The sequence below is a fragment of the Epinephelus lanceolatus genome, chromosome 8 (assembly GCF_041903045.1).
Source record: "Epinephelus lanceolatus isolate andai-2023 chromosome 8, ASM4190304v1, whole genome shotgun sequence".
NCBI lineage: Eukaryota > Metazoa > Chordata > Actinopteri > Perciformes > Serranidae > Epinephelus > Epinephelus lanceolatus.
The window spans coordinates 12,854,550-12,880,686 of NC_135741.1; the positions used below are offsets into that span (position 1 = coordinate 12,854,550).

Sequence of the window (26,137 nt, forward strand, 5' to 3'; positions counted from 1 at the left end):
CAGGGTACACCCTGGACAGATCGCCAGACTATCGCAGGGCTGACACATAGACACAAACAACCACAGTCACATTCACACCTACGGACAATTTAGAGTTATCAATTAACCTAGTCCCCAATCTGCATGTCTTTGGACTGTGGGAGGAAGCCGGAGTGCCCGGAGAGAACCCACGCTGACACGGGGAGAACATGCAAACTCCGCACAGAAGGGCTCCCACACCCGGGATCGAACCGGCAACCCTCTTGCTGTGAGGCGACAGTGCTCCATCGAAACATGTAAAGCAGAAAATGAAAATACAAGTAAATTCAGTGCTCACAAAATGAAAGACAAAAATTATATAAGGGAAAACCAATTAATTAACCCCTAATTTTGCCAAAACAGAAACAAAACTACAAACACAAACACAGACATCTGAAGTCATCAAGCCTTTTTATTTAGAAAGCAGAACCAAAGTAATTTAAAGTGTCTCATCAGAACTGGATCCTGTTTTAGATAAAGTCAGAAAAACATGATATTAATGGTTCTCGTCTGAGCACAGCAGAAACCATTAAGAGCCTGATAGATTTATAAATAGAATTTTAAAATATTCTGTATTGCACTCAGAGACAGAGAAGTGATTTAAACACTGTCTTTGTGTGTATGAATAAGGACTCTGGATGCTGTGATTTAAATGAGCTGGAGCCTCTCCATTGATTCTTCTGGTAATTGTGCAAAAAGTTCATTAACCTGTTTGAGATGAATGAATGAGACAGTTTCTCAGAAAGAGTTAATTGAATCCGCAACTTTTGATGTTTCCTCAAGTGATATTCAACTAAATATAAATAAGAACACACCCATACAATGAAGTTAAATACACCGACAGTTACATATGTCTCAACCATATATTAAGTAATGCATGTCAAATCAAATGATGCACAAACAAACACACAAACAAACAAACAAACAAACCAAGAACATACTTAGACAAGAAATTGTACATATTAGAGGTTTGGACAATGCCCCCCTTTTCTTAATAAGAATAAACATTGACTCTTATGGACTGTAAAATGATCATTTGCAACTCTCTAGCGACAACATGTGCCGCAAGATTCTTGAAAAGTCAACCCTGCTGGGCATTTTTGCCTGATGCCTTCCCCAAAGACACAGTTGAAAAAATAGGTTGGGTCAGTACTGTCAGGAAAGTGCCCAAATTGCTGTCCATTACATGGATCTGTATTATTGGCTGTTGTGGGAGCTGCTGTTGTTGGAGCTGCTGTTGTGGGAGCGGCTGTTGTGGGAGCTGCTGTTGTTGGAGCTGCTGTTGTGGGAGCGGCTGTTGTTGGAGCGGCTGTTGTTGGAGCTGCTGTTGTGGGAGCTGCAGTTGTGGGAGCAGCTGTTGTGGGAGCTGCTGTTGTTGGAGCGGCTGTTGTTGGAGCGGCTGTTGTGGGAGCTGCTGTTGTTGGAGCTGCTGTTGTTGGAGCTGCTGTTGTGGGAGCTGCTGTTGTTGGAGCGGCTGTTGTTGGAGCTGCTGTTGTGGGAGCTGCTGTTGTTGGAGCAGCTGTTGTGGGAGCGGCAGTTGTTGGAGCTGCTGTTGTTGGAGCTGCTGTTGTTGGAGCTTCAGTTGTGGCAGTGTTTGTTGTAGCTGTAAGGTCAGGAAAACCTAAAAGAACGAGAATCAGATATTTTGTTAATTCTATTTTCTTTAACTCTGTTTGATCAACACATCGTATTTTCATATCACTGAGCTTGACTGCTGAGATTTCTTCATAGAGAGAGCAGATATTTGCACTCTGCATGATATAATATAATAAAGTCAATAACAGGTGATTACATTAAGGCTGACCTAATTAAATCAAACACACAGGATGTCAGGATAGGATAGAAACATTTTGGATTTTGATTACCTGGACACAGGAGAGTGTGCAGGTGGCTGATGAAAGGGTTGTTGCCCTGTTTACAGAACTGTCCACTAGTGTCATCCAGGTCCAGAGACCAGACGAAAGCTCCTCCAAAGTTGTTAGCCTTTAGGTAACTGGTCTGAGAGGACAAGGAAAAAAGCCCTGACGTACGTTTGGCAAAACATCGATTTAACCAGATTGTTCAACCATTCACTGTCATTTGTATTGTATTTACTGGGCAATACTTTGAATTAAACTGATGATTACCTTTGTATCAAGGCTGTCTTTGTCATCAAATCCAGCCCATTGATTTCCTGTGGTGGCATATGGAACGCTCTGATCAGAGATCGGCTGAATATCATCATATTCAACATAAAGACAAATCTGAAAAAAGGTCAAATCACCCATTTAGATGAAACATGCTAACATACACAGAAATGTGTCAAACCAAATGCAGTAAAAGCAGCACAGCCTATGATCAGGTTAATGGAAATTCATAGCTTGCAGTTTTACCTCATAAGAGGCCCAGAATCCTTCTTCACCAGTGAAGAGACCTCCTATACCGGCACCATTGGCTGGTGCTCCAACAACACTGGATGCAGAGGAGAGGTTAAAAACTCGCCCGTATGCTGCTAACCCCATGTTTATCTTTTCTGGTGGTGCTCCCTGGTCCCGCCAGTACCGCATGGCATAGTCCTGCAATGTGGAGAAAAATGAACAATTAGAGTAAGCGGTCATCTCCAAAGGTTTTTAGACTGTTAGAATATAAATCCCTGTTCTTACAGTGTTAGCGTAGATGTTGTTTCCAGTGTCCTGAGATCCCTGATATAAGGGGCTGTGATGTCCTGTGACACTTTCCCAGGGGCCGTGAAAGTCAAATGTCAGCACATTAATGAAATCCAGGTACCTGATTAAATGCAGAGGAGACCACATTCACCAAAACACGACTGCAGCTAATCACGGGTATAATGTCAAGAATTACATCAAGGAAGTTTTACGTTGCAATCTGTGCGACTTCATAACTGGCATCGATGATTGCTTTCTCAGCAGAGACACTGGCAGTGACCAGTAATCGGTTATCTGCAGTTCCCTCAGCCATAAAGGCCTCTTTGAGCTCCTATACAACACAGAAGCACAGTTCAGTCTCACAAATATTTTCATTAATGGGATATACAGAACAGCATATTTCTGACAGTGTCTGTCCCAGAAGATAAATTTTGACCTTGCACAGCAGTGTGAATCTATGCTTGTCCTGTGGTCGGCTTCCAGCTCCTCCAGGGTACCGCCAGTCAAGGTTTATCCCATCAAAACCATTTACTCTCAGTAGTGTGATAGCAGACCTGATAAACTTTGCTCTGTTTTGTTGTGTTGCCACCATTGCACTGAATCTGTTAAACATTCAAACAAAGCAGTGTTCTTAAGACGACACTCCACAAACTGCATTTAAGGACTATCTATTTTCAGGTGATCATAAACCAAAGGCAACAAGGCGCCATAAATTTTAGACACCATTTCTGCCAGTAGATGCACACCAGTAAATCCTACACACTGGACCTTTAATATTGCCAGATGTTGTTTGCATGTTCTGATGGAATCTTGAAACAAACTTATTTATGTAATCAAATACCAGCATCTCATCTTGTGCTACCTCATTTGTATGAAACTGTGCATGTTGTGCAAGGCACACACAAAATTTAACAGCATGAATGAGCAAAACAAGTTTTATGGTCAGGAAAATGTGTACTGTACATGCTGAAGTGCTACTACATGAGTTCGCACTGATGCAAAGTAAGTTTTTGCAAGTAACTTACCTCTGTGTGTTCAAGTGTGAGCCACCAACCGCCAACATAGTTTTAAGCAGTGGATTTCTGTGAGAATATAGAAGTTCAGTAATGATTTTTGACAAAACACTAAATTCAACATCATTAGCAAACTTTTTACAGTGCATTCAGAAAGTATTCAGACCCCTTTGTTTTTTCTCATTTTGAATGTTGCAGCCTCATGCTAAAATCATGTGCTCTGTGTGCCTGAAACCCCAGGCATGTTTCCTGTAGTGATTTTACACACAAAAACTGTCTAGGAAGGGGGGCCTTTAAATACCTGGAATAAAAAGTTTGGTTTTTTTACTTAATGTTTTCTGTATAATTAGTGCCATAAATAAATTAAAATCAGCAGAATACATCGGTTGAAAGACAGAACTTTGTATAAACGAAATATTGGAAGCACTCTGAGGCTCCTCTCTCCTCTTGAATGGTTTAGCTCACCCTTGCACTAGGATTTGTCTCTAAATGTAGCTCAGAACTTGGTGCTACCCCCCTGGATATATGGACAGTATTAGGAGACAGTACTGAAAACTGTTGATACTGCTGCAATTATTGAATGTTGTTTGATCTCATCTTGGGTTTCTTCAGCTGATGATGATATTTCATCAGTTGATGTCTGGTTAATGTGGTTGAGGTGAAAATGACTCAGTATATACACATTTATTATCAAGAAACTACACAGCTGACTGCAAGGTTCAGCAGTCCGGCCCCGACCCTCTCCTCTGCACTGGGTGGGAATGTGATGGTAAGACAGCACTAATGAAATATTGAGCAGTATTTGATTTGAGATTTGAGTTTACTTATATTTTTTTTAATCAACAGGTGCTTAGGAAAAGTTACAGCTCACTAGTACAAGCAGAAATAACACTGCTGCATTTGAATATTAATAAAGGGGTTCTGTAAAAAAAAAAAAAAAAAAACGTGATATGAGGTGAATATAAATGTGTGAGAGACATCATCATACCTGTAATACTCACATTTGATTTCTACACACCTCACATTTGATTTCTACAATCGGGCTTCAACTCACCACCTCACATCTGTGTCAGCAATTTCCCATCTCCAAAATGTGTACATGCAAGGGTCAGAAATTTACACACATTTCTGCATCAAGTTTTTTTTTGTGTGTGTATGCAGTCGTTATAAATGAAACCCCAGGTGTTGTAAAGCGTGTTGTGTAATACATAAGAAGATTCGAGTCTGTAATTGCTGCCAAAGTTATTTCAACTAAGTACTGATTGGTGTGTCTGAATGCTTATGTGGATGTGATATATCAGTTTTTTGTCTTTTTGTAAACTTGCTAAAGTTTCTAAAATCCTATTTTCACTTCTTCATTATGTGGGATTAAGTGTAGATTGATTTGAAAAATGTATATAAAGATTTTAGCATCAGGCTGCAACATTAGAAAATGGGGACAAAAGTGAAGGGTTCTGAATGCACTGTTTTGGCTCAATCACTGACCTGTTTTTGAGTCCGTTAAAGGCCTGATAACGTTGTATGTCGGTTGCTCTGCTTGGGACCAGCATGTGTCGGTTGTTGATGTCAGAAAAGGCGTAGATCAGATGGGTACACTTGTTTGGATCAATATCTGAAACAGTAAACCTCCCATCCTCCAGTCTACTTTCAGCCAAGCTGTTATAGTAACACACCAGCCTGAGGGAAGAGGCTGAGGAAAAGGCTGGGACATGGAGGAAAATCTTGATGGGTATTAATTAGTTTTTGAAGACATCAGTCATAACAAGATTCTTGTTTACCAATATTTTTTGACTTAGGGACATTATTTATCTACTATAAGATTGTTGATTATGTTGATTTTTATAATGCATGATGTTACACACTTACCCAAGCTGGTGAGGATCAAACAGAGACCTTCAAAGTGACAGTATTTGTTATCAGTATTTGGTCAAAAATAAAACATTAACAGGTCAGTTCACCAAAATTACAAAATATAACTTTTGTAGAAGTTTGGCGGTGTGGTAGTGGAGTGGTTAGCACTGTTGTCTCCCAGGAAAAGGGTTTCAGGTTTGAACTTGCTGGTCGGCTTGTGTCTTTGTATGTAGAGATTGCATGTTCTCTCCGTGTAAAAATGGGTTCTCAGGCTTCATCCCACAGTCCAAAGATATGCAAGTTAGGTTAACTGGTGACTTTAAATTTCCTGTAGGTGTCTGACACAATGTGTCAGCCCTGTGATGGTTTGGCAACCTATCAAGGGTGTACCCCACCTCTCCCTCAGTGTCTGCTGGGATAAGCTATATATAGCCCCCTCTCCTGCCCCCCCAATAAATAAACTAGAAAAGTGCACCTAGTATGGTGCAGTCGGCTGGGCATTTCAGAATCATCACAGAAACTAATGAAAATACACACTTCATTTTTTTTTTTGACAGAGCCATGGAGCATGGCACTGAGCCATCATGTTCTCATTGCAACTCATCAAATACCAGCACTCTGTCAGTAGACCTACACATCAAAATATGACACATTAGGTACCCTCCTGCATCAGCTTTGGAAGTTTACGGACGGCATGTCAATTTCTGCTCATTACATGCATTGTCTTTTCAAAATACTCTTCCATTTCCATGTACACTTTCACTCGTTACATGCAGACAGTCTTTTCTAAATAAACTAACAACACAAGTAAAACACTTAGTTTTTAGGTCTACTCCCTTGGACCCTGGGCAACTAAACTTTGTGGTTCAGTTTAAGCAACAAAAGCAAGTGGTTAGGTGTAGAAAAAAACATCATGGTTTGGCTTAAAATAAGTACAGTTATTACGAACATAATGCCAAGTCATGTGACATATGTCATGGGCCATACATCACTAGTGGTGATTGAAATTATGACTTTGCTTCACACAGAAATGAACAGCAGGCCCCTGGGTGAAAGTCCAATGTTTGTTTGACCCTTCTCTTTTATACACTACAATAGTTGCCCAATGTGTCAGGAACTGCCGCCACCCGGTGTGTATCATACCACCGTGAAGGGTGCCTCTGTGCGTTGTTTGATGCCGAGATCCACTGACAAAGTGTGCTATTTGACAAGTTGAGAGTGAGATCAGGCTGCTGACAAGCAGGCACATATGGGGAATATAGATACTAGATTATTATGAGGATTAATGTATATTTAATGACTATAACACAGCCACAATTCTGTGACTGTTGTGTTCATAACTGGACTTTTGACAGTATTAACTTTGTCTGTAGGCTACAGTACAACAACGTAGGCAATAACAACAATAAACACAACTAAAACAGACAACAAAAGAAACCATTTAACTTCATAGCCTACTCACTCAGTTATGGTAGAATCACAAATATCAAGGAGAAATTATTTAATCAACAACATCTGTGATTCTACAAAATCAGATAGGCAAAACACTCCACTTCTGAAACACTGCCAGTGTGGTATGCAACAGACAGAACAAAACAAGGTTGCAGTCACGCACAGTGGAGAGCTGCACCTACAGTCAAGATGGCAGGTTAGATAACAAAAAATGGGGATTTATACATCTTGCATCATGCCCAACATCAGTGGATCATTATATTGTGGAATTAATCTGCAGATTCTGCGGATCAAAATCAAAAAGGATCAAAAAAAGGACCAAAATGTTCTATGAATGTCAGCTCTGGGGCCAAGATGAAGGCGAAGATGTGTCCTGCAACAAATGGCAAGTGTTGTTGTTTTAAGCCAAGACCATATGAGGAAAACTTGCTGCCCCTTCCTGCCAGTTAAGAGGAGTAAGGAGTCAGCAGCTATAATGGTATAAAAAGTCAGTAAAACAGGTTTTTATAAATCACAGCTAACACAAGAAATCCCTCAGCATACAGTCATAAACGTGCACACAAAATATGAGGCTGATTGGTCCAGCAGTTTGCAGGATTAGCTGCAGACAAACATCTAGTTTTCCAGCGTTCCTTACCTGCAGTTAGAGTCAGCTTGCACATGTTGTCACTATGGATAAGCAGAAATAGAAACATTTGATGAAACATTTGTGTTTTTTGCATTTAGGCAGCCATTAAACAGTCAAGTTGCGACTGTCACAAATGATTTGTGTTGTGGAAAAAATGTTGGATAGCAGGATGGTTATTGCTCAGCACAGTTTTAATATCTGCTTCAGCTATGACAGTTTGAAAGCATGTTGATAATACTGGCAGGAAAAATCAACTATTCCATCACATAGTCAAACCCAAGCAACTGCATCAGTAATATTTGTGTCCTCTTTTTATTGGTCACATGATACATTCACTTACCTTTGTCGGGGTGGTGGTAAAGTGATATCAATGATCAAACAGCATCTGGAATCATTGAAGTACAGATCAGATTGTTTTATTACAAGACACAAAATCAAAACAAATTGATGTAACTAAAAAACAGAAATTAAGGGATCAGAATGAAGAGAAAAATGTGCCAAAACAAATGTCACAAGTTCAGGAGGGGAAAGGACAGAGTGCTCAGCAGCCATTCGCAGAACCAGTCTTCAGTCTTGTTTACAGCCCTGCAATGTCAGTAAAGCTCCTGCTTGGATATCGGACTGCTTGTTTTTATCCCATAGTATCATTCAATCAGTAAATTGCCTGTGTAATGTGACAACACAGCTTCAAGACTGAGGTTGCTCACTATCTGTAGATAATTGGTTCAACATATAATTAAAACTCTATTAGATACAACAAATTTAAGAAAATAAAAGATCTGCACAGTAACCACTGGTTCACACTCTGTCCCTAAAATCCATACATTGCAACAACAAATAAAATCTTTTTTTTTTTTAAGAAAATAGATTAAAAGAGACACTTACACAGATAATACCAGAAGAAGCTTATATTGTCTCTCCGCTGTGACTGATGAATGACAGAATGTCTGACTGATATGTAATTAAATTGTTATTAAACAGCTGACAGGGTGTGGACGTCAACTCTTCTACCTCCGATAGAGGTCATGTTTTTGGTTCTGTTTGCTCTTTTTTTGTTTATTTGTCTGTCTGTCTGTCGGCAGGATTACAGAACAACTACTTGCCTGATTTTCATGAAACTTGGTGGAAAGGTGGGTGAGGGCAGAACCCATTATGTTTTGGAGTGGATCTGAATCACAGGGCAGTTACACAACTAATTTTTCACTTCATGCCAGGCCCTTTTGACTCCGACTTTAAATTTAGGTCACTGAAATAGCATTAAACCACTTTGATCAAATCACTGTGTGTTAAGGAGAATATTTCCCTCTTATAGGGGTGAGACAGAGAGCCCTGCATTCATTAATTTATTCAGTGAACTTGAAAATTGTATTTGAAAAAGTTGCTAAAAAGTGATGGGAGACAAAGTGGCAACTACATATAATTATATGCAAACCCACAAATCTGCGACCTTAAGTAATCTGTTTGCAGTACACGAGGCTTATTGGGAGGGGTATGTATTGGACCAAACATAATCACCATAAATCAAACAGGGATAAATCATGAAATAAAATAGGTGATAAAAAAGTCACTGATTCAACATGATTTGTTGATAGTCCCTGATGATGTCAATTTTGTTGTGAACAAAATCAATATGTTTTTTGTAACATAGCAACAAACTAATTGGGAAAATGAGATTTACAAACTAAGAAAAATCATTAATATGAGTAGGAGATAATTAGGGTCCTAATATCGACCCTTGTGGTACTCCACATGTTATATGCAAGCGGACTCTCCTGGAGCTGAGAATGAAGCCAACAAGCAAGTGCCAAACACTGCAGTTCTTTGGACGGCTGCTTGTGGCTGGCTACAGAAGTGAATCAATCGCCGTACACCTCCCTGTGTTAAAATCAACCTGATCTCACAGAAATATCTGAAATGACCACGACCTATTAACACCGCATTCCGTGGTGGCACCACGTAATGGGTTGAAATTACGTGCTGCCACCACGAAAACAATGCCAATGTAAAGTCAATTAGGGTCCTCTCCCGTGGTGGACACACGGATTCCCTGATTCAATCACGTCACGTCAACCTCGTTTTCCTCAATGATAACTTTAACATTCCTGTACACACACAAAAACGCGGAAGTGTCCTTGATAACTCAACAATATGACAGGTTAATGTCAAGGCCATAAAATAAAATAAATGTATTTTGCCAGCTTTTGATAGCGTGGGGCTTTAAGAGCATTGTGCTGTGGGCGGATGGGGCGCGTTACACTACTGTTTTGTAGCTGCTGTCCGCCGTCTGTGGGCTTCATTCCATTTCAGATTGCCATCCGTCTGCCGTAACTGAATCCAAACGCCAGTAATAAATAAATAAATAATAAGATAAAAATAAGGCTGAGCATGGAAGAACCAGAGAGGAAACGCCATCACATGGAGCCGTCTGCCCCTGGCAACCCGGCCACCCTCCACTCCACCAGGGGAGAGTGGACCCCAAGCCAGCGCCACAGAACGGCTGCCCCGCTGGTTATACGTCCGACCGTGGCAGCTGTCACACAAACCGCTGCTGAAAATTATACATTTTGATACAGGTAGGCTATATACAGTACAGGCCAAAAGTTTGGACACACCTTCTCATTCAATACGTTTTCTTTATTTTCATGACTATTTACATTGTAGATTCTCACTGAAGGCATCAAAACTATGAATGAACACATGTGGAGTTATGTACTTAACAAAAAAAGGTGAAATAACTGAAAACATGTTTTATATTCTAGTTTCTTCAAAATAGCCACCCTTTGCTCTGATTACTGCTTTGCACACTCTTGGCATTCTCTCCATGAGCTTCAAGAGGTAGTCACCTGAAATGGTTTCCACTTCACAGGTGTGCCTTATCAGGGTTAATTAGTGGAATTTCTTGCTTTATCAATGGGGTTGGGACCATCAGTTGTGTTGTGCAGAAGTCAGGTTAATACACAGCCGACAGCCCTATTGGACAACTGTTAAAATTCATATTATGGCAAGAACCAATCAGCTAACTAAAGAAAAACGAGTGGCCATCATTACTTTAAGAAATGAAGGTCAGTCAGTCCGGAAAATTGCAAAACCTTTAAATGTGTCCCCAAGTGGAGTCGCAAAAACCATCAAGCGCTACAACGAAACTGGCACACATGAGGACCGACCCAGGAAAGGAAGACCAAGAGTCACCTCTGCTTCTGAGGATAAGTTCATCCGAGTCACCAGCCTCAGAAATGGCAAGTTAACAGCAGCTCAGATCAGAGACCAGATGAATGCCACACAGAGTTCTAGCAGCAGACCCATCTCTAGAACAACTGTTAAGAGGAGACTGCGCGAATCAGGCCTTCATGGTCAAATAGCTGCTAGGAAACCACTGCTAAGGAGAGGCAACAAGCAGAAGAGATTTGTTTGGGCCAAGAAACACAAGGAATGGACATTAGACCAGTGGAAATCTGTGCTTTGGTCTGATGAGTCCAAATTTGAGATCTTTGGTTCCAACCGCCGTGTCTTTGTGAGACGCAGAAAAGGTGAACGGATGGATTCCACATGCCTGGTTCCCACTGTGAAGCATGGAGGAGGAGGTGTGATGGTGTGGGGGTGTTTTGCTGGTGACACTGTTGGGGATTTATTCAAAATTGAAGGCACACTGAACCAGCATGGCTACCACAGCATCCTGCAGCGACATGCCATCCCATCCGGTTTGTGTTTAGTTGGACGATCATTTATTTTTCAACAGGACAATGACCCCAAACACACCTCCAGGCTGTGTAAGGGCTATTTGACCAAGAAGGAGAGTGATGGAGTGCTGCGGCAGATGACCTGGCCTCCACAGTCACCGGACCTGAACCCAATCCAGATGGTTTGGGGTGAGCTGGACCGCAGAGTGAAGGCAAAGGGGCCAACAAGTGCTAAACACCTCTGGGAACTCCTTCAAGACTGTTGGAAAACCATTTCAGGTGACTGTGAATGTGTTCATTCATAGTTTTGATGCCTTCAGTGAGAATCTACAATGTAAATAGTCATGAAAATAAAGAAAACGCATTGAATGAGAAGGTGTGTCCAAACTTTTGGCCTGTACTGTACATATTGCAAAACTCCAGCCGGCGGGACTGTGGCTGAACCACTTCCAATGTCCATTCATTCATTCATTCATTCATTCAATCGCGTGTTCAGTGTGTGTGTGTGTGTGTGTGTGTGTGTGTGTGTGTGTGTGTGTGTGTGTGTGAGTATCAATAAAAAAAGTAATTATTTCGGTGTTTATTTCTTTTATTCTTCCGTTTTTTTAATTAAAATGCGTAATATAGCCAACAATATTATAGACCAAATGTTAATCTAATTATTACTGTAGAATGTATTTAGCAAATCACCACTCTCAACTGGAGACAGCAGCAAATAAAAAAAAAAAAAAAAAAAAAAAAAGGCATTATAAAAAGCCGACAAATCGTGTTAATTAATTGACGTGAGACATTGAAGAGGTTGTCTCCTATAGTCTGTAATTTTTTATTTTTTTTTATCATAACTTCTCGGAAATTACTCAAAAGTAGAACATGCTAAAAGTAAATACAATAATAGGCTAAATAGTATCTAAGCAATAATAAAGTTTCTAAACAATAATAAATATTATCTAAGTTATCTATTAGGCAACCATTCCACTCTGTAAATAGATTTTAACATTTCAATATGATTTTAATATTATTTTTGCTTATTTCATTATTGTTGTTATTATTGGTTTTACTTTTAGTAGTATTGTATTGTCTGAGGATGACTCATTTTAGTAACTATCTACAGTAAAAAAGATAAAAACAAGCAAAGAAACAAACAAAACTCATTTTATACACTGGGCCTTCAAAATGCTCTCTGAAACTACACCTGGCATGGCTTGTGTCCAAAAAATGAAAAAATCTAAACTTCGTCATAGAGCTAAACCAAATACATCATTGGAAAGGTCTCAACCTGGAGAGTGACATATGTCAGTATGAAGATTCTACATGGCTCCTGCTTTCAGCCATTGACCTTTGAACCTTGACCTCAGTGCATGTTTGAGGGCTTATAACTCAGCAACTAAAGGGGGTACAGACATGGGACCAACTGTTATAGAGAGCTCTTGACCTCAGCTATCATGTGAGTGTAGTCAACAACTGTGGGTGCTGTCAGATATGGATAAAATATGGATAAAATTAATTTTCACCCATTTAGAAATTAGATATTTAAAATCTGATTTCACAAATGTGTTTACCATCCCCTTAAAGTCCACAGTGTACTCTCAATTCAATATTTACAACTTCCAAATCTGGGGAAAACACCTAGATTTTTAAAAAACTACAATTCCCTGGGATCTCGCCATGCAGTTTGATACATATCAGCAACATAGTTGTAGTTCTTCTGATTTGCAAAGTAGGGCTCTAAATAGGGTTGTAAAAAGATATATCTACTGAATATATCTAATATCAAGCAAGGCCGAACTAGTTATTACACTCCACCTAGATGAACTATGGTAAGAAAAAGTAAAGATATCCGCTAATTTTCGATATTTTAGCTAATACACTAGAAACGGCGTTTTGGGGACAGTAGGTTCGTTTGCGGCTTGTAAAATAGGCTTGTAAAAAGCTAGAGCTACTGAATAAATCTATTATCTAGTAAAGCCGAAGTAGTTATTACACTGCACCTAGATGGACTATGTTAAGAAAAAAAGCAAGGATATTGGCTAATCGTAGTTATTTTAGATAGTACTCTAAAAACGGCGTTTTTGGGACGGTAGGTTTTTTGCGGCTTGTTGTAAAACAGGGTCATAAAAAGATACATCTACCCAGTATAATGTCTAGTAAAGCTGAACTAGTAATGACACTGCACCTAGATGAAATATGTTCAGAAAAAGTAGGCATGATGGTTCATTTCAGATATTTTAGCAAGTTCTCTAGAAACGGCGTTTTTGTGATTGAATATTTGAATAGGCTATACCAAATATCTAGAACAGCCGAACTATCACGTTATTATCATTATTATTATTATTGGTGGGAAATTATAACAGGGGAATGTATTTGCCGTTTTAATATCAAGAACACTTCCGCGTTTTTGTGTGTATACAGGAATGTTAAAGATATCATTGAGGAAAACGAGGTTGACGTGACGTGATTGAATCAGGGAATCCGTGTGTCCACCACGGGAGAGGACCCTAACTGACTTTACATTGGCATCGTTTTCGTGGTGGCAGCACGTAATTTCAACCCATTACGTGCTGCCACCACGGAATGCGGTGTAAAGAGGTCGTGGTCATTTCACGTATTTCTGTGAGATCAGGTTAAAATGCCCAACTTTACAGTGCCTGGTAGAAAAAACAGTTTTGCCTAATTTATCCCTTAATCCTCTTAATGACAACTGTACAGGGAGCTGATTTTTTATGACTCACCTGTTCACATTTTATTAAGGCTTAAAGTTACACATAATTAAGGGCGGCTCGCTTTGAGTGACAGGCAGGCTGCCAATAGTGTCCCTGGCTTCTCAGTCAAATCCATCCCTCACTCCTCCACAGTGCAGCTTCTCACTCAAATATGGTCACTTCTTGCTCCAGACGGCCGAAGTGCCAAACTTGAGACTTCAGAATGGGAGTCCACAAAACAGTGGGTGACATCATAGCTACGTCCATTGTTTCTACAGTCTATGGTTATATGAACTATTTCTAAAGCCAGCCATTAAAAAACAAAACAAAACTGTACTGCTTTAAACATGATAACAGTGTCAGAAAGTTCTAAACAAATACCAAGCACAAATTTAATGCAATTTATAGCTACGTGTATTTTGTCAACAAGTTGTAAAAACACCATGTATAAATAATGGCATATTTTAGATATTAATATTAATATCTTTATGAGGAATGGCAGAACTCCTGAGGTCCCAAAATATAATTAGACTCTTCTTTAACTAATGAACTACTTACTTTGGCATGGCCAGCAGAGGTAGCAGAGGTGGTTTTTTTCAGTGTTTAATAACATCCCTTACTCCATCTGCAGTAGTTGGGGTGGATCAAATTGCAAGTTACACTAATGAAAATTTACGCTTAATTCAGTACAAATTAATGACAAGAATATACTATAGTAGAGACAAAATTCAGAAGTTTGAAAGTAGCTCCTCAGATAGATGTTTAAAATGTGGCACCCAGAGTGACTCCTTCATCCATGCCTTCTGGTATTGCGAGGAAACTAGAAAGACTTGGGAGAATATTGAAAGATGGATGTCTATAACTTGTAACACCAAAGTTGTATTTTCACCAATGATTTGTATCTTCCAAAATGTGGAGAAAGTAAGGTATCCAACTGGCTGGCAAATTCTTTTTTCATCATTAGTTTACAAGAAGCTTATACTGCAAAATTGGAAAAATAAGGAAGCACCTACAATTCAAAAATGGAAAGCATTAATGAAATATTATTTGAGCATTGAGAGGACAATGTCAGAGGACAGTAAGAGAGAGAAACAATTTAGCAAAATATTGAGTTTAATTTATGAAGCTCTGTAGATTGAGGGAGCCTGCAGGATCACCACATCCAGCCTGCATGAATCAAGGGAACCCTGTGTCTGGTGTCAGTTCTGTCCTGTTCGTTGCCCTTGTGTGTCTGTGTGTCTGTATGTCTGTGGCTGTGTGGGTGAGTGTGGGTGTCCGATAAATATGTATATGAGCATGTATGTACAGTACAGGCCAAAAGTTTGGACACACCTTCTCATTCAATGCGTTTTCTTTATTTTCATGACTATTTACATTGTAGATTCTCACTGAAGGCATCAAAACTATGAATGAACACATGTGGAGTTATGTACTTAACAAAAAAAGGTGAAATAACTGAAAACATATTTTATATTCTAGTTTCTTCAAAATAGCCACCCTTTGCTCTGATTACTGCTTTGCACACTCTTGGCATTCTCTCCATGAGCTTCAAGAGGTAGTCACCTGAAATGGTTTTCCAACAGTCTTGAAGGAGTTCCCAGAGGTGTTTAGCACTTGTTGGCCCCTTTGCCTTCACTCTGCGGTCCAGCTCACCCCAAACCATCTGGATTGGGTTCAGGTCCGGTGACTGTGGAGGCCAGGTCATCTGCTGCAGCACTCCATCACTCTCCTTCTTGGTCAAATAGCTCTTACACAGCCTGGAGGTGTGTTTGGGGTCATTGTCCTGTTGAAAAATAAATGCTCGTCCAACTAAACGCAAACCGGATGGGATGGCATGTCGCTGCAGGATGCTGTGGTAGCCATGCTGGTTCAGTGTGCCTTCAATTTTGAATAAATCCCCAACAGTGTCACCAGCAAAACACCCCCACACCATCACACCTCCTCCTCCATGCTTCACAGTGGGAACCAGGCATGTGGAATCCATCCGTTCACCTTTTCTGCGTCTCACAAAGACACGGCGGTTGGAACCAAAGATCTCAAATTTGGACTCATCAGACCAAAGCACAGATTTCCACTGGTCTAATGTCCATTCCTTGTGTTTCTTGGCCCAAACAAATCTCTTCTGCTTGTTGCCTCTCCTTAGCAGTGGTTTCCTAGCAGCTATTTGACCATGAAGGCCTGATTCGCGCAGTCTCCTCTTAACAGTTGTTCTAGAGATGGGTCTGCTGCTAGAACTCTGTGTGGCATTCATCTGGTCTCTGATCTGAGCTGCTGTTAACTTGCCATTTCTGAGGCTGGTGACTCGGATGAACTTATCCTCAGAAGCAGAGGTGACTCTTGGTCTTCCTTTCCTGGGTCGGTCCTCATGTGTGCCAGTTTCGTTGTAGCGCTTGATGGTTTTTGCGACTCCACTTGGGGACACATTTAAAGTTTTTGCAATTTTCCGGACTGACTGACCTTCATTTCTTAAAGTAATGATGGCCACTCGTTTTTCTTTAGTTAGCTGATTGGTTCTTGCCATAATATGAATTTTAACAGTTGTCCAATAGGGCTGTCGGCTGTGTATTAACCTGACTTCTGCACAACACAACTGATGGTCCCAACCCCATTGATAAAGCAAGAAATTCCACTAATTAACCCTGATAAGGCACACCTGTGAAGTGGAAACCATTTCAGGTGACTACCTCTTGAAGCTCATGGAGAGAATGCCAAGAGTGTGCAAAGCAGTAATCAGAGCAAAGGGTGGCTATTTTGAAGAAACTAGAATATAAAACATGTTTTCAGTTATTTCACCTTTTTTTGTTAAGTACATAACTCCACATGTGTTCATTCATAGTTTTGATGCCTTCAGTGAGAATCTACAATGTAAATAGTCATGAAAATAAAGAAAACGCATTGAATGAGAAGGTGTGTCCAAACTTTTGGCCTGTACTGTATATGAGTAGGGATGAAGTGTTACCTGTAATGATGGTCGCAAGTAACTGTATAGTTGCTAACTTGATTTCTTAAGATAAGTGATGGTAAGTTAACATTGAAACATGGAATGTATTGGATGCATACCCTCACTCATTCAATAAAAATAATTAGAAAAAACAAATTGCAAGTTACAAAGACATGGGTGTTCCAAGAAATCTAAAAAACTAGACAAAGTGTTTTCATTTTTATTAAAGAAGGGAGCACCAACATTAGAAAAAAAGGACGAGTCCCATAAATATTTTATATCTCCACTGATCCAATAACAGCAGGTACCCAATACCAGGTCTTTTTTGTGGCAGACATTTCGACGTGTCAGAGCAGGAAGTGTACAGGTCTTAGTAATAGCGTTGCTAACAGCCTCAGGCGATGTAGCTGGCACAGTTTCAGTTTATGGTTTTGTGAGAACTGGCTAGTAACATCCTCATAATTAGTTACGCCTAAGTTCCCTGCTATGACAGAAATGCCTGCTGTGTCTTTTTTGTACATTCAGTACAGAATACTATAATCAGAAGTACAAAATCAGCATGGTTGCCAGAACTTTATGAAGAAAAGAATCCAGGAGTACAAATGACAAAGAGACAGTTTGTTCTGCTAGCAGTAGCTCACTGACACATGGTTGTAATGAAACCAGCCATAAGCGTGAGGAGGCCAACCCAGCCTCATTATTTACTGAACAAGTTGTCCTTCAGTGGATTCTCTATTAAATTAAATACTCAGTGTGCTGCCAATATGACTATGCTGGTTCAGCTTTTGCCCCAAACCTGCCTTGTGTTCCCCTTATACATCTCATACATACTGTATCTCTTCCAATACGCAAGAGGCCTTGGTTTTTCTTGAAATCTGATTTTCTCAGCTGCAGTCATCAGTCATTACTCATGGCAGACCAGGCTAGTTTGACCGTTAGTGCTAGCTACTGAGAAAGGAGAAAGAAACATGGATAAAGCCGATAAAAAAGAAAGGGTGGCGCGGAAAAATCTTGAATAAAAAAACTTAAATCTTTGCAAGAAGAGGCAGCAAAGTGCTCCAAAATAACCGACCTGTTGGGCCGCGGCGTTGGTCAACGGGCTGAGGCTGCTGGTGTTGCTAATGACGGAGATGGAGCTGGAGCCAACAGTCCCATAGCAGGTGCATTAATGTTAGCTAACATTTGTGAGTGTGTAATGTGCAAGGTTGGCTTTGGCAAATTGCATATTTCTTCTAGGTGTCCGGTTCAAGAGGCCAACTAGCCTACTAGGTATTGCATTAAGTCATTATAATTTAAACCTGTACTAAAAGATAATATGTGCTTGCTTTTTTCCTGTGGATGCATCATGCAATTAACATTAGGTGGTGCTCCCAGTCCCGAGGACAATGAAGCTGAGGGACAGACTAACCCCAGCTGTGATGAGGGGGAGGATGAGACCAGAAATATGACAGGTGCAATGTGAAGGCATAGCCTACTATGCATTACATTTTAGCCAGAGGAAAAACTTTTTAGTAGTATTAAGTGGGATTTTTTTGTTGTAGTAATAAGTTGACTAAAGGGCCTGTTTCGCAATTTATACCTCCTTAGTTCATGGCTGTGAGCCATGGAGATATAAATTGGGCTTATGTAATACAAGAGCAGGGCTGGACAGACAATTATATTGTGCATAAAATTAGATGCATTAGGACAGAGTCATATACTCTTATTTTAAGTTGAATAATAAGCACATCGCCATTTGTGGCCAATTCATTATTGCATTTATTTTATAGTCTGTAATTACCTGGAAGGTAAAAGCCTGTATGCCTTGAAGTTGGTTGTTTCAATCTCTGAATATTAGCATTGATTTTATGATTTATGTCTTTGTATGATAATTAGTCAGTGCATTTGTGTAGTGTGTACAAGCATATAGAGGATTATAGGTAGAAACGCGTGGGCCAGTGTGTGGGCTGGTGCGTGGGCTGGTGCGCCTGAATGTCCCGGGCTGAATTTGTGTCCCAGTCCATCCCTGGTTGTAGGTATCCATTTGTCACAACATGTGTTTACACATAAAGTAATTACTAAAAAATAAGTTCAGATGGCCCACTGAATCTAGGAGGTATCTCCCATGATAAATATCTGGTGTATGATGGGTTTCCACAATTTTTTTTTTTTTTTTTTTAAAAGACCTGCCTGGAACATCACAGCTCAACTCTCCCTCCCTGTCCTGCCTCTCAGACAGATTTAGAGAACACATTAATGACCCAGAGTTGAGGTCAAACACCAAACATGCATTCTAAACCTCTGAGGTCAGAAGGCTCAACATCACCTCCTCTCGTCTTCTTTGAGTATGCACAGCACAATGCATACCTGCATCACTTGTGCTCCTGTGTATACCCACGTTGGTCCCTGTGAGACACATGGCTGCTTACCTATCGGCAATGTGTGTAAACTTTGCTTAGAAGTGGCATTTCTTGGGCAGTTCAGTAGCTCAGTGGGCACAGCATGCGCCCCATGTACAAAGGCAATGTCCTTGCCACAGCGGCCACGGGTTTGATTTCAGCCCATGGCTCTTTGCTGCATGTCGTCCCCTCTCTGTCTCCCCCCCTTCACACTTGAAACTGTCCTCTCATTAAAAGGCAAAAAGCCCCCAAAATAATCTTAAAATACAGAACCAGATCCTGCCTTCCACACAGTGATGTGTGATTATGCCTAAAAAAAATATATATATATATGTATACACACACACACACACACACACACACATATATATATATATGCATATACAATGTACAGAGTATATCTAACTTCTATACAATACCATTTTCAGTACCACTGGAGAAATTATATTATATATATTATTATATTGATACATCTATTTTTTTTTTACATATATATATTTTTGACAACACTAATGAATATGTGTGTGTTATATGTGTATATATGTATTTACCTCCCTTTATCCTCTATTTTTGTCTTCTTTCGCTTCCTTGTCACCCTCTGTTATTAACACACCTCAAAGGGCAGTGCATGTTCTGTACGTGTGGCATACAGGTTAAACAGATCCAGGCTGCAGCAGGGGTGAAACGAGGACAAACGTTTCCTCATAAGTCACATTTTGGACATTCTGATCACTGGGTGTGATTTGGCACATATTTAATTGGGTGTAATTCACAGCATTCCTTTTTTCAAGTTATGCAAGCCATTATTGCACGTTGCCACACCCACACCTTGTCATTAAATCATATGAGCATAATGGACGTCAGAACAACTGCATGACACACACATCGTTGTGCCTGCCTTAGTGAAAACACTTGAAGATGACTGAAATAAAAAACATTCATGAGCCTGAGGACTTTCAGGCAACATTCTTAAGAGGGCAGAGCATTAATAACCAGTTAATAGCCTAGTCACTAATTGAGCTGTGGCATTTACATCATTGGTGTGTCTGCTATTCAAAGGATGTTTTCCTGATTAAGGCCTCTATTCTGCAGCCATATTTAAAGGGATAGTACAGATGTTTTGAAGTAGGGTTGTAATGGGGTACTTTCCCATAGTCAGTGTATTCTATACTGTAGTTGTCAGTTGGCATGCCTCCAGTTTGGAGAAGCAGGCTGGAGTCCAACACAGAAGCTAAGCAATCTACAGCTGTGGATGGAGGTCAGCAACGAGACATATTTTACCCACCTTAAAAAATTCCTGCATAAAAAATCAATAGCAGTTTAAGTTTATGCTAAAGCGAGAGTATTTTCACTATTTTACCTTTTCACCATAAAGTCCATTCTGACGGGAAAACCGTTAACAGCTTCAGTTTCCCATCAATGTTCTTGTCAAAGAGAATATGAGTACAGTGCATTGATGGAGCAATCTACAGCTGTGGATGGAGGTCAGCAATGAGACATATTTTACCCACCTTAAAAAATTCCCGCATAAAAAATCAATAGCAGTTTAAGTTTATGCTAAAGTGAGAGTATTTTCACTATTTTACCTTTTCACCATAAAGTCCATTCTGACGGGAAAACCGTTAACAGCTTCAGTTTCCCATCAATGTTCTTGTCAAAGCCACCAGACTGCATTGAGAAAAACAGTAATTTTAGCTTGCTGAACACAGGAGCTGCTGGTCTACTGCTGCTTCGATAAATTAATTAGTCTGTGTCAAAGTGTGACTTCAGTGAATCTGAATTAACCCTTTTAAACACTCAAGTCACACAGAAACACAAACAAACCAGCTGAGTGATGCAGTGGTTAGACCAGCAGCTCCTGTGTTCAGCTATGTTAAATCACTGTTTTTCTCAATGGAGTCTGGCTTTGAAGAGAGCAATATCATGGCTTTATTCTCCCGGTGGAAACCACTGTCTGACATAAAGGTGAAGCAGTAAAAATACTCTCAATATTGTGTACACTTAAACTGAACTATCCCTTTAAGCGTAGGTGAGCTAGGCATCTCTAGTGCCTCACCACCACTGGGTGGAGAGGCACTAGAGACAAAGGAGAAGTCTTTTAGAATTAATTTTGGTGGCTCGCCTACTTTTAAAAGTCCTTCGCTAACTTACAATGGTACTAAACACCTGATGATGAGAAAAATCATACAGGCAAACTCTGACTCCACCTGCTGACTGCCACCTGTTTTGCTGCCCCTCAGCTGAATTACCCACACTGCTTTCGAATAATCAGATGATTGCTATGCTATGTAATAAAATTTCATTCAAACATTATATTAACAGGTGCGTCCTCAACTCTAGATGATTGAGATCAGTATCCAGGCATATTCTGATAATCGGCTATAAATCCAGGCTTTGCTCCTGGAATGACAGCAGGTCATAACGATTGGACTCTATCTTAGATGTTGTTTCATCATTTGTTGTTTACTACTTGCTGGCCAGATTGGTCTGCTGGGTGCACCGGGTAACTGAGTATTGTAGTGCAAAAGTGCAAAAGTCAAACATTGTCTGGTCACAGCAGTCTCACAAGGATGTGTGAATATGTTTGGGCTTTTGCCACTTGTGTTGGGATCAGTGATAGATAATCACACCACAAACCTGTGCCTCAATCATCCATAAAGGCACAAAGTTAGACGTCAAGTGTTTTTCCTGTATTAAGTAGTTGTAGATACTTATGTAAACTTATGAGTACAGTGCATTGATGGATTTTCTGTAGATGGTAACATTTGGTGTTTAAAAAAACACAAATTTATCTGCATTTCTCTGTGTGTGTGTGTGTGTGTGTGTGTGCACGCGCATGACTGGGTTGGTGGTTGGTGTGTGAGTGTGCGTATCTGTCTATCTGCAGCTAATCTCACAAACTACTGGACCAGTCAGCCTAATATTTTGTGTGCTTGCGTATTACTGTACACTCAAGAACCTCACCTGGTTGCAGTGATTCATAGTTGAAAAAAAAATGTTTTATTGACTGTTTAATACCATTATTGACTGCTGACTCCTCACTCCTCTTAACCAGCCAATAGAGGAGGCAAGTTTTCCAGAAATTGACTCAGCTAACACCAACCAAACTTACCCTCTGTTGCAGGCCATATTTTAGCTGTCATTGTGGCTCAAAACTGGACATCCACAGAAATCACCTGCAGATTAATTCCATACTTGATATTTCATGATCTACTAACGATACGAGATAAATGAATAACAACTTTTGTTATTCTCAGCACCGTCTTGACTGTAAGGGAGCTGGGAGGGACAATTCCACTGGTTGTCAGCTCTCCACAGTCCAGCTGCAACCCCTGCACAGCATCATAATGCAGCAGGAGCATTTCAGAACCGGAGCGATTTTGTAGACTTGCAGATTTTGTTGATTTGGTCATTTTTCATTGATATTTGTGTTTCTACCATAAGTAAGTGAGAAAGCTATGTAGTTGAGTTTTTTATTATATTTTTTTCATTGTGTTTATTGTTATTTCCTTCTTTGTTGTGCTGCAGCCTACAGACAAGTTAAAAGTCCAGTTCAGTCTGACAACTCACGTTTTAAATGTTTTTTGTAGTTAGAGTTTATAGATGTGAGATATTGATGAGGGATGATTAAATATTTCCGCCCTAGGCTGAGCCTGCAGGTGGATACTAGTTTGGAGGTGGGGCTGAAAGAGCGAGCAGCAGTACCAGTGCAGAGGGAGAGCTGGGAAGATTTAGCAGCTTAAATAGACCGCAGATTGGGAGGGTGTGTTTTGTAGATGACATATGGAGAGTGATGTATGACGTGTGTGTATGAGTCAGTGCAGCTCGGGTTGACTGCCTGAACTAACTCGCAGGCGTCACTCCATTTATGACATGGATCAAAGATCTGTGGCTGTGTTTTACTTGTTAAAAATGCATCAATCCTAATAATTATATTGTATTTTCTGAAACACGCTGCAGCTTCTCTGCTGGAATTAATAATTTATCGAGAGCGGCAGCAATCAGCTTTGGCAGCTGGAACATGTTGGAAGTGTTTTAACACAGGGGCACGGTGTTGTTTCAGCATGTGTGAGATCCTCAGGTCTCAGCGGATATAAGACATGGCAGTTCAGGCTTCTGATTAATGTAATATTTACATTATGTATTTTTTATAGTAGTTTATATGTTGCAGTGTGATGGAAAGGAAACATGTTTAATGCATCAGACAGGGTTTAATTTGTTGTTTTTAGAAGAGAAAATAAATCACAGAAAGTTTTAAGAAAAAAACCCCAACAATGATTGTTTCCTTACTGTTGATAACTACAGATATCAGAGCTTGTGGAACATAAAGTGATGTAACAAGCTCTTAGGGCCAGTTGCAGCATTTGCAGCTGTCTTGAAACACCAAATTAGCTGGGCAGTTTTGGACCCAGGTGATGCCGTTGGCACAACTGTAAAAGGAACCTGGGGCATCAGTCTTGGCATAAATCCCACCAGGCTTTGTTGCACAGAAGTTGTCTGGGTTTTGGGATGAGGTAGGGGTTGTTGGTCTGGGATGAAGTGTAGCGTGAGGCTTATCTGTGTGTGAGGGTGGAGTTATTATATTGGGGATGGTTCTTTTAGTGGGAAGGGGAGGAAGACCTGAAGAAATAATAGTAAATTATCAGTTTTCTGTACAGTCAAAATTCACAAATGTCAGTTAATTTATTTTGTGTGGATTATGAAAGAAAACACTTTCAAGCAATAAGTAGTTTCTACTTACTCGGGTCTAAAAGAGAGCGGAGGTGGCTAATGAGTGGGTAGTTTCCTTGTCCACAAAACTGTCCATTAAAGTCATCCAGATCCAGAGCCCAGACAAATGCTCCTCCAAATCTGTTGTCCTTTAGATAACGGACCTGAATAAATAATGATGGAAACACTTCAGTAACAATGTATACAAGTTAACATTGTATTTAAGTTCTTGTATCTGGCAAAAGAAATGATTAACAGTTTTACTGAAACACATGGCTACCTTCGTCTCAAAACTTGCTTTGTTGTCATATCCAACCCACTCATTTTGTTTGACCGCATATGGAACTTTCTGGTCCTCAATCAACTGGACACTGGCCCCTTGAAGAAAAGCGCAAATCTGAAAAGGGTTAAATTTCAAATTTTAAACTATAGTATAAAAGCTCTGTTTGATGACTTTGTAATAAATATTATTTTATCAGTTACATAGAGTTACTAATAGACAGTTAAATGCAACGAGTTGTTTCCAGTTTCACCTCATAATAAGACCAGAATCCGCCCTCCCTCGTAAAAGTACCAGCAACAGCAGGACCACTGGTTGGTGCTCCAACGCCACTGGATTGAGTAGACAGTCGAAATGTTCTCCCGTATGTAGCAAAGCCCATGTTTAGCTTTTCAACAGGTGTTCCTTTGTCCCGCCAGTATCTCATGGCAAAGTCCTGAAATGTGAATGATAAGTAACAGACAGAAATCAATGATTCCATCTAAATGTGGCACAAATTTAAACCGAATTTCCAGATATGGGTGAGAGAAAATACAAATTATATTCATAATCAATATCATGATCATTTGTCAATGTCATATGCAGTATCATTTTTAATATCATGTGCAATTCTGCTTCTCATTGTTATATCATTTACACTTTTTCCATATTTTATTCATTTTTAGTTTACTCTTCTACCTAACTTATTTTTTACGCCTTAAACACCTAAATTTTGGCATGAGGAACCCAGGGTGGGGGAACCCTTCTGTGTGGAGTTTGCATGTTCTCCCCATGTCAGGGTGGGTTTTCTCCGGGTACTCCAGCTTCCTCCCACAGTCCAAAGACATGCAGGTTAAGTTAAGTGGTGACTCTAAAATTGCCCATAGCATGAATGGTTGTCTATCTCTTAATGTGAGCCCTGCAATCTGGCCAACTGTCCAGGGTGTACCCCGCCTGTTGCCCAGTGTCATCTGGGATGGACTCCAGCCCCCTCGCAATCCTTAACAGGATAAGCGGTTATGGAAAATGAATGAACTGAATTAAATTGAATATTAGGAGTTTGGCTCATTGAGAAAAACAGTTGGTGGTGCTCCAGTTGTCATTAAACCATTGTAGAAGAAGGCAGTGCAATGAGATCACATAATTAAAAGTGCCAGTCAAACCTCATTCAAAGGAAAAACAGATGGACATATGCCACTTTAAAATTGGTCTCCCTTCCAGGGCTTCATAATGTGCCATTAGGGCAGTGTCCCCCGTTGTTATTACAGCGGTGCTGGGGGCACCCTCCCCTACAGATTCGAGGTTGCTGGACAGGGCACGCTGGAGACTGATTTGTTTGCCCACGGGCGGCTGCCGTGGCAGGGCCGCATCGGCGCGTCCTTGATCTTCGGTTTTCCAGCGGACCGTTTGAGCAAGTCCGGCTTCTCTGCTGCTAACGCTGCTGCCGGGATACAGCTGAGGAGACTGCTAATGCTATGTACCGGGACACTGCTAATGTGCTGCTGTAGTTCAGTCGTAACTGTAACTGATGCTGAGACTCTACCGACTGCGTGACTGGTAGACGGCGGTGGCACAACAGGCCAAAACACAAATTCAAAACATAAACATGATTTGGGGACTGTAAAAATGTTTTTTAAATGCGAATATTCTGGCTGTACTATTGTTGTCGGTGAGATCAGTATGTTATATGAACATTATTCCCAGTGGTCGAATTGTTAATTTTTAACAAGGGGGATGCAATGTAGCTTTGATTTTTTTGCGTGCACACATCATCAAATATGACAGCACAGGTGTGCAAAATTAATCAAGATAAAGAAAAATGGCATGACCTATACCTGCTGCCTTTAAAAACACAAATAATGCAGT

General features: G+C 40.3%; 1 protein-coding gene across 1 annotated transcript in view; it reads right to left on the reverse strand.

Annotated features, from left to right (window-relative positions):
* Window positions 1-415: 415 nt before the first annotated feature.
* Window positions 416-26,137, reverse strand: part of LOC117250804 (putative chitinase 10) — a 34,085-nt gene continuing 8,363 nt past the window's right edge. Inside the window, exons 20-35 of the mRNA XM_078170401.1 lie at window positions 24,546-24,728; window positions 24,293-24,409; window positions 24,044-24,176; window positions 23,651-23,922; window positions 7,948-8,060; window positions 7,617-7,648; window positions 5,543-5,569; window positions 5,162-5,378; window positions 3,689-3,745; window positions 3,100-3,265; window positions 2,876-2,994; window positions 2,661-2,784; window positions 2,391-2,573; window positions 2,145-2,261; window positions 1,884-2,016; window positions 416-1,639 (exon numbers count right to left, since the gene is read on the reverse strand). Coding sequence (XP_078026527.1) covers window positions 1,065-1,639; window positions 1,884-2,016; window positions 2,145-2,261; window positions 2,391-2,573; window positions 2,661-2,784; window positions 2,876-2,994; window positions 3,100-3,265; window positions 3,689-3,745; window positions 5,162-5,378; window positions 5,543-5,569; window positions 7,617-7,648; window positions 7,948-8,060; window positions 23,651-23,922; window positions 24,044-24,176; window positions 24,293-24,409; window positions 24,546-24,728 — 2,568 coding nt within the window. The 3' untranslated portion in view covers window positions 416-1,064. The remainder of the gene's footprint in view (window positions 1,640-1,883; window positions 2,017-2,144; window positions 2,262-2,390; window positions 2,574-2,660; window positions 2,785-2,875; window positions 2,995-3,099; window positions 3,266-3,688; window positions 3,746-5,161; window positions 5,379-5,542; window positions 5,570-7,616; window positions 7,649-7,947; window positions 8,061-23,650; window positions 23,923-24,043; window positions 24,177-24,292; window positions 24,410-24,545; window positions 24,729-26,137) is intronic.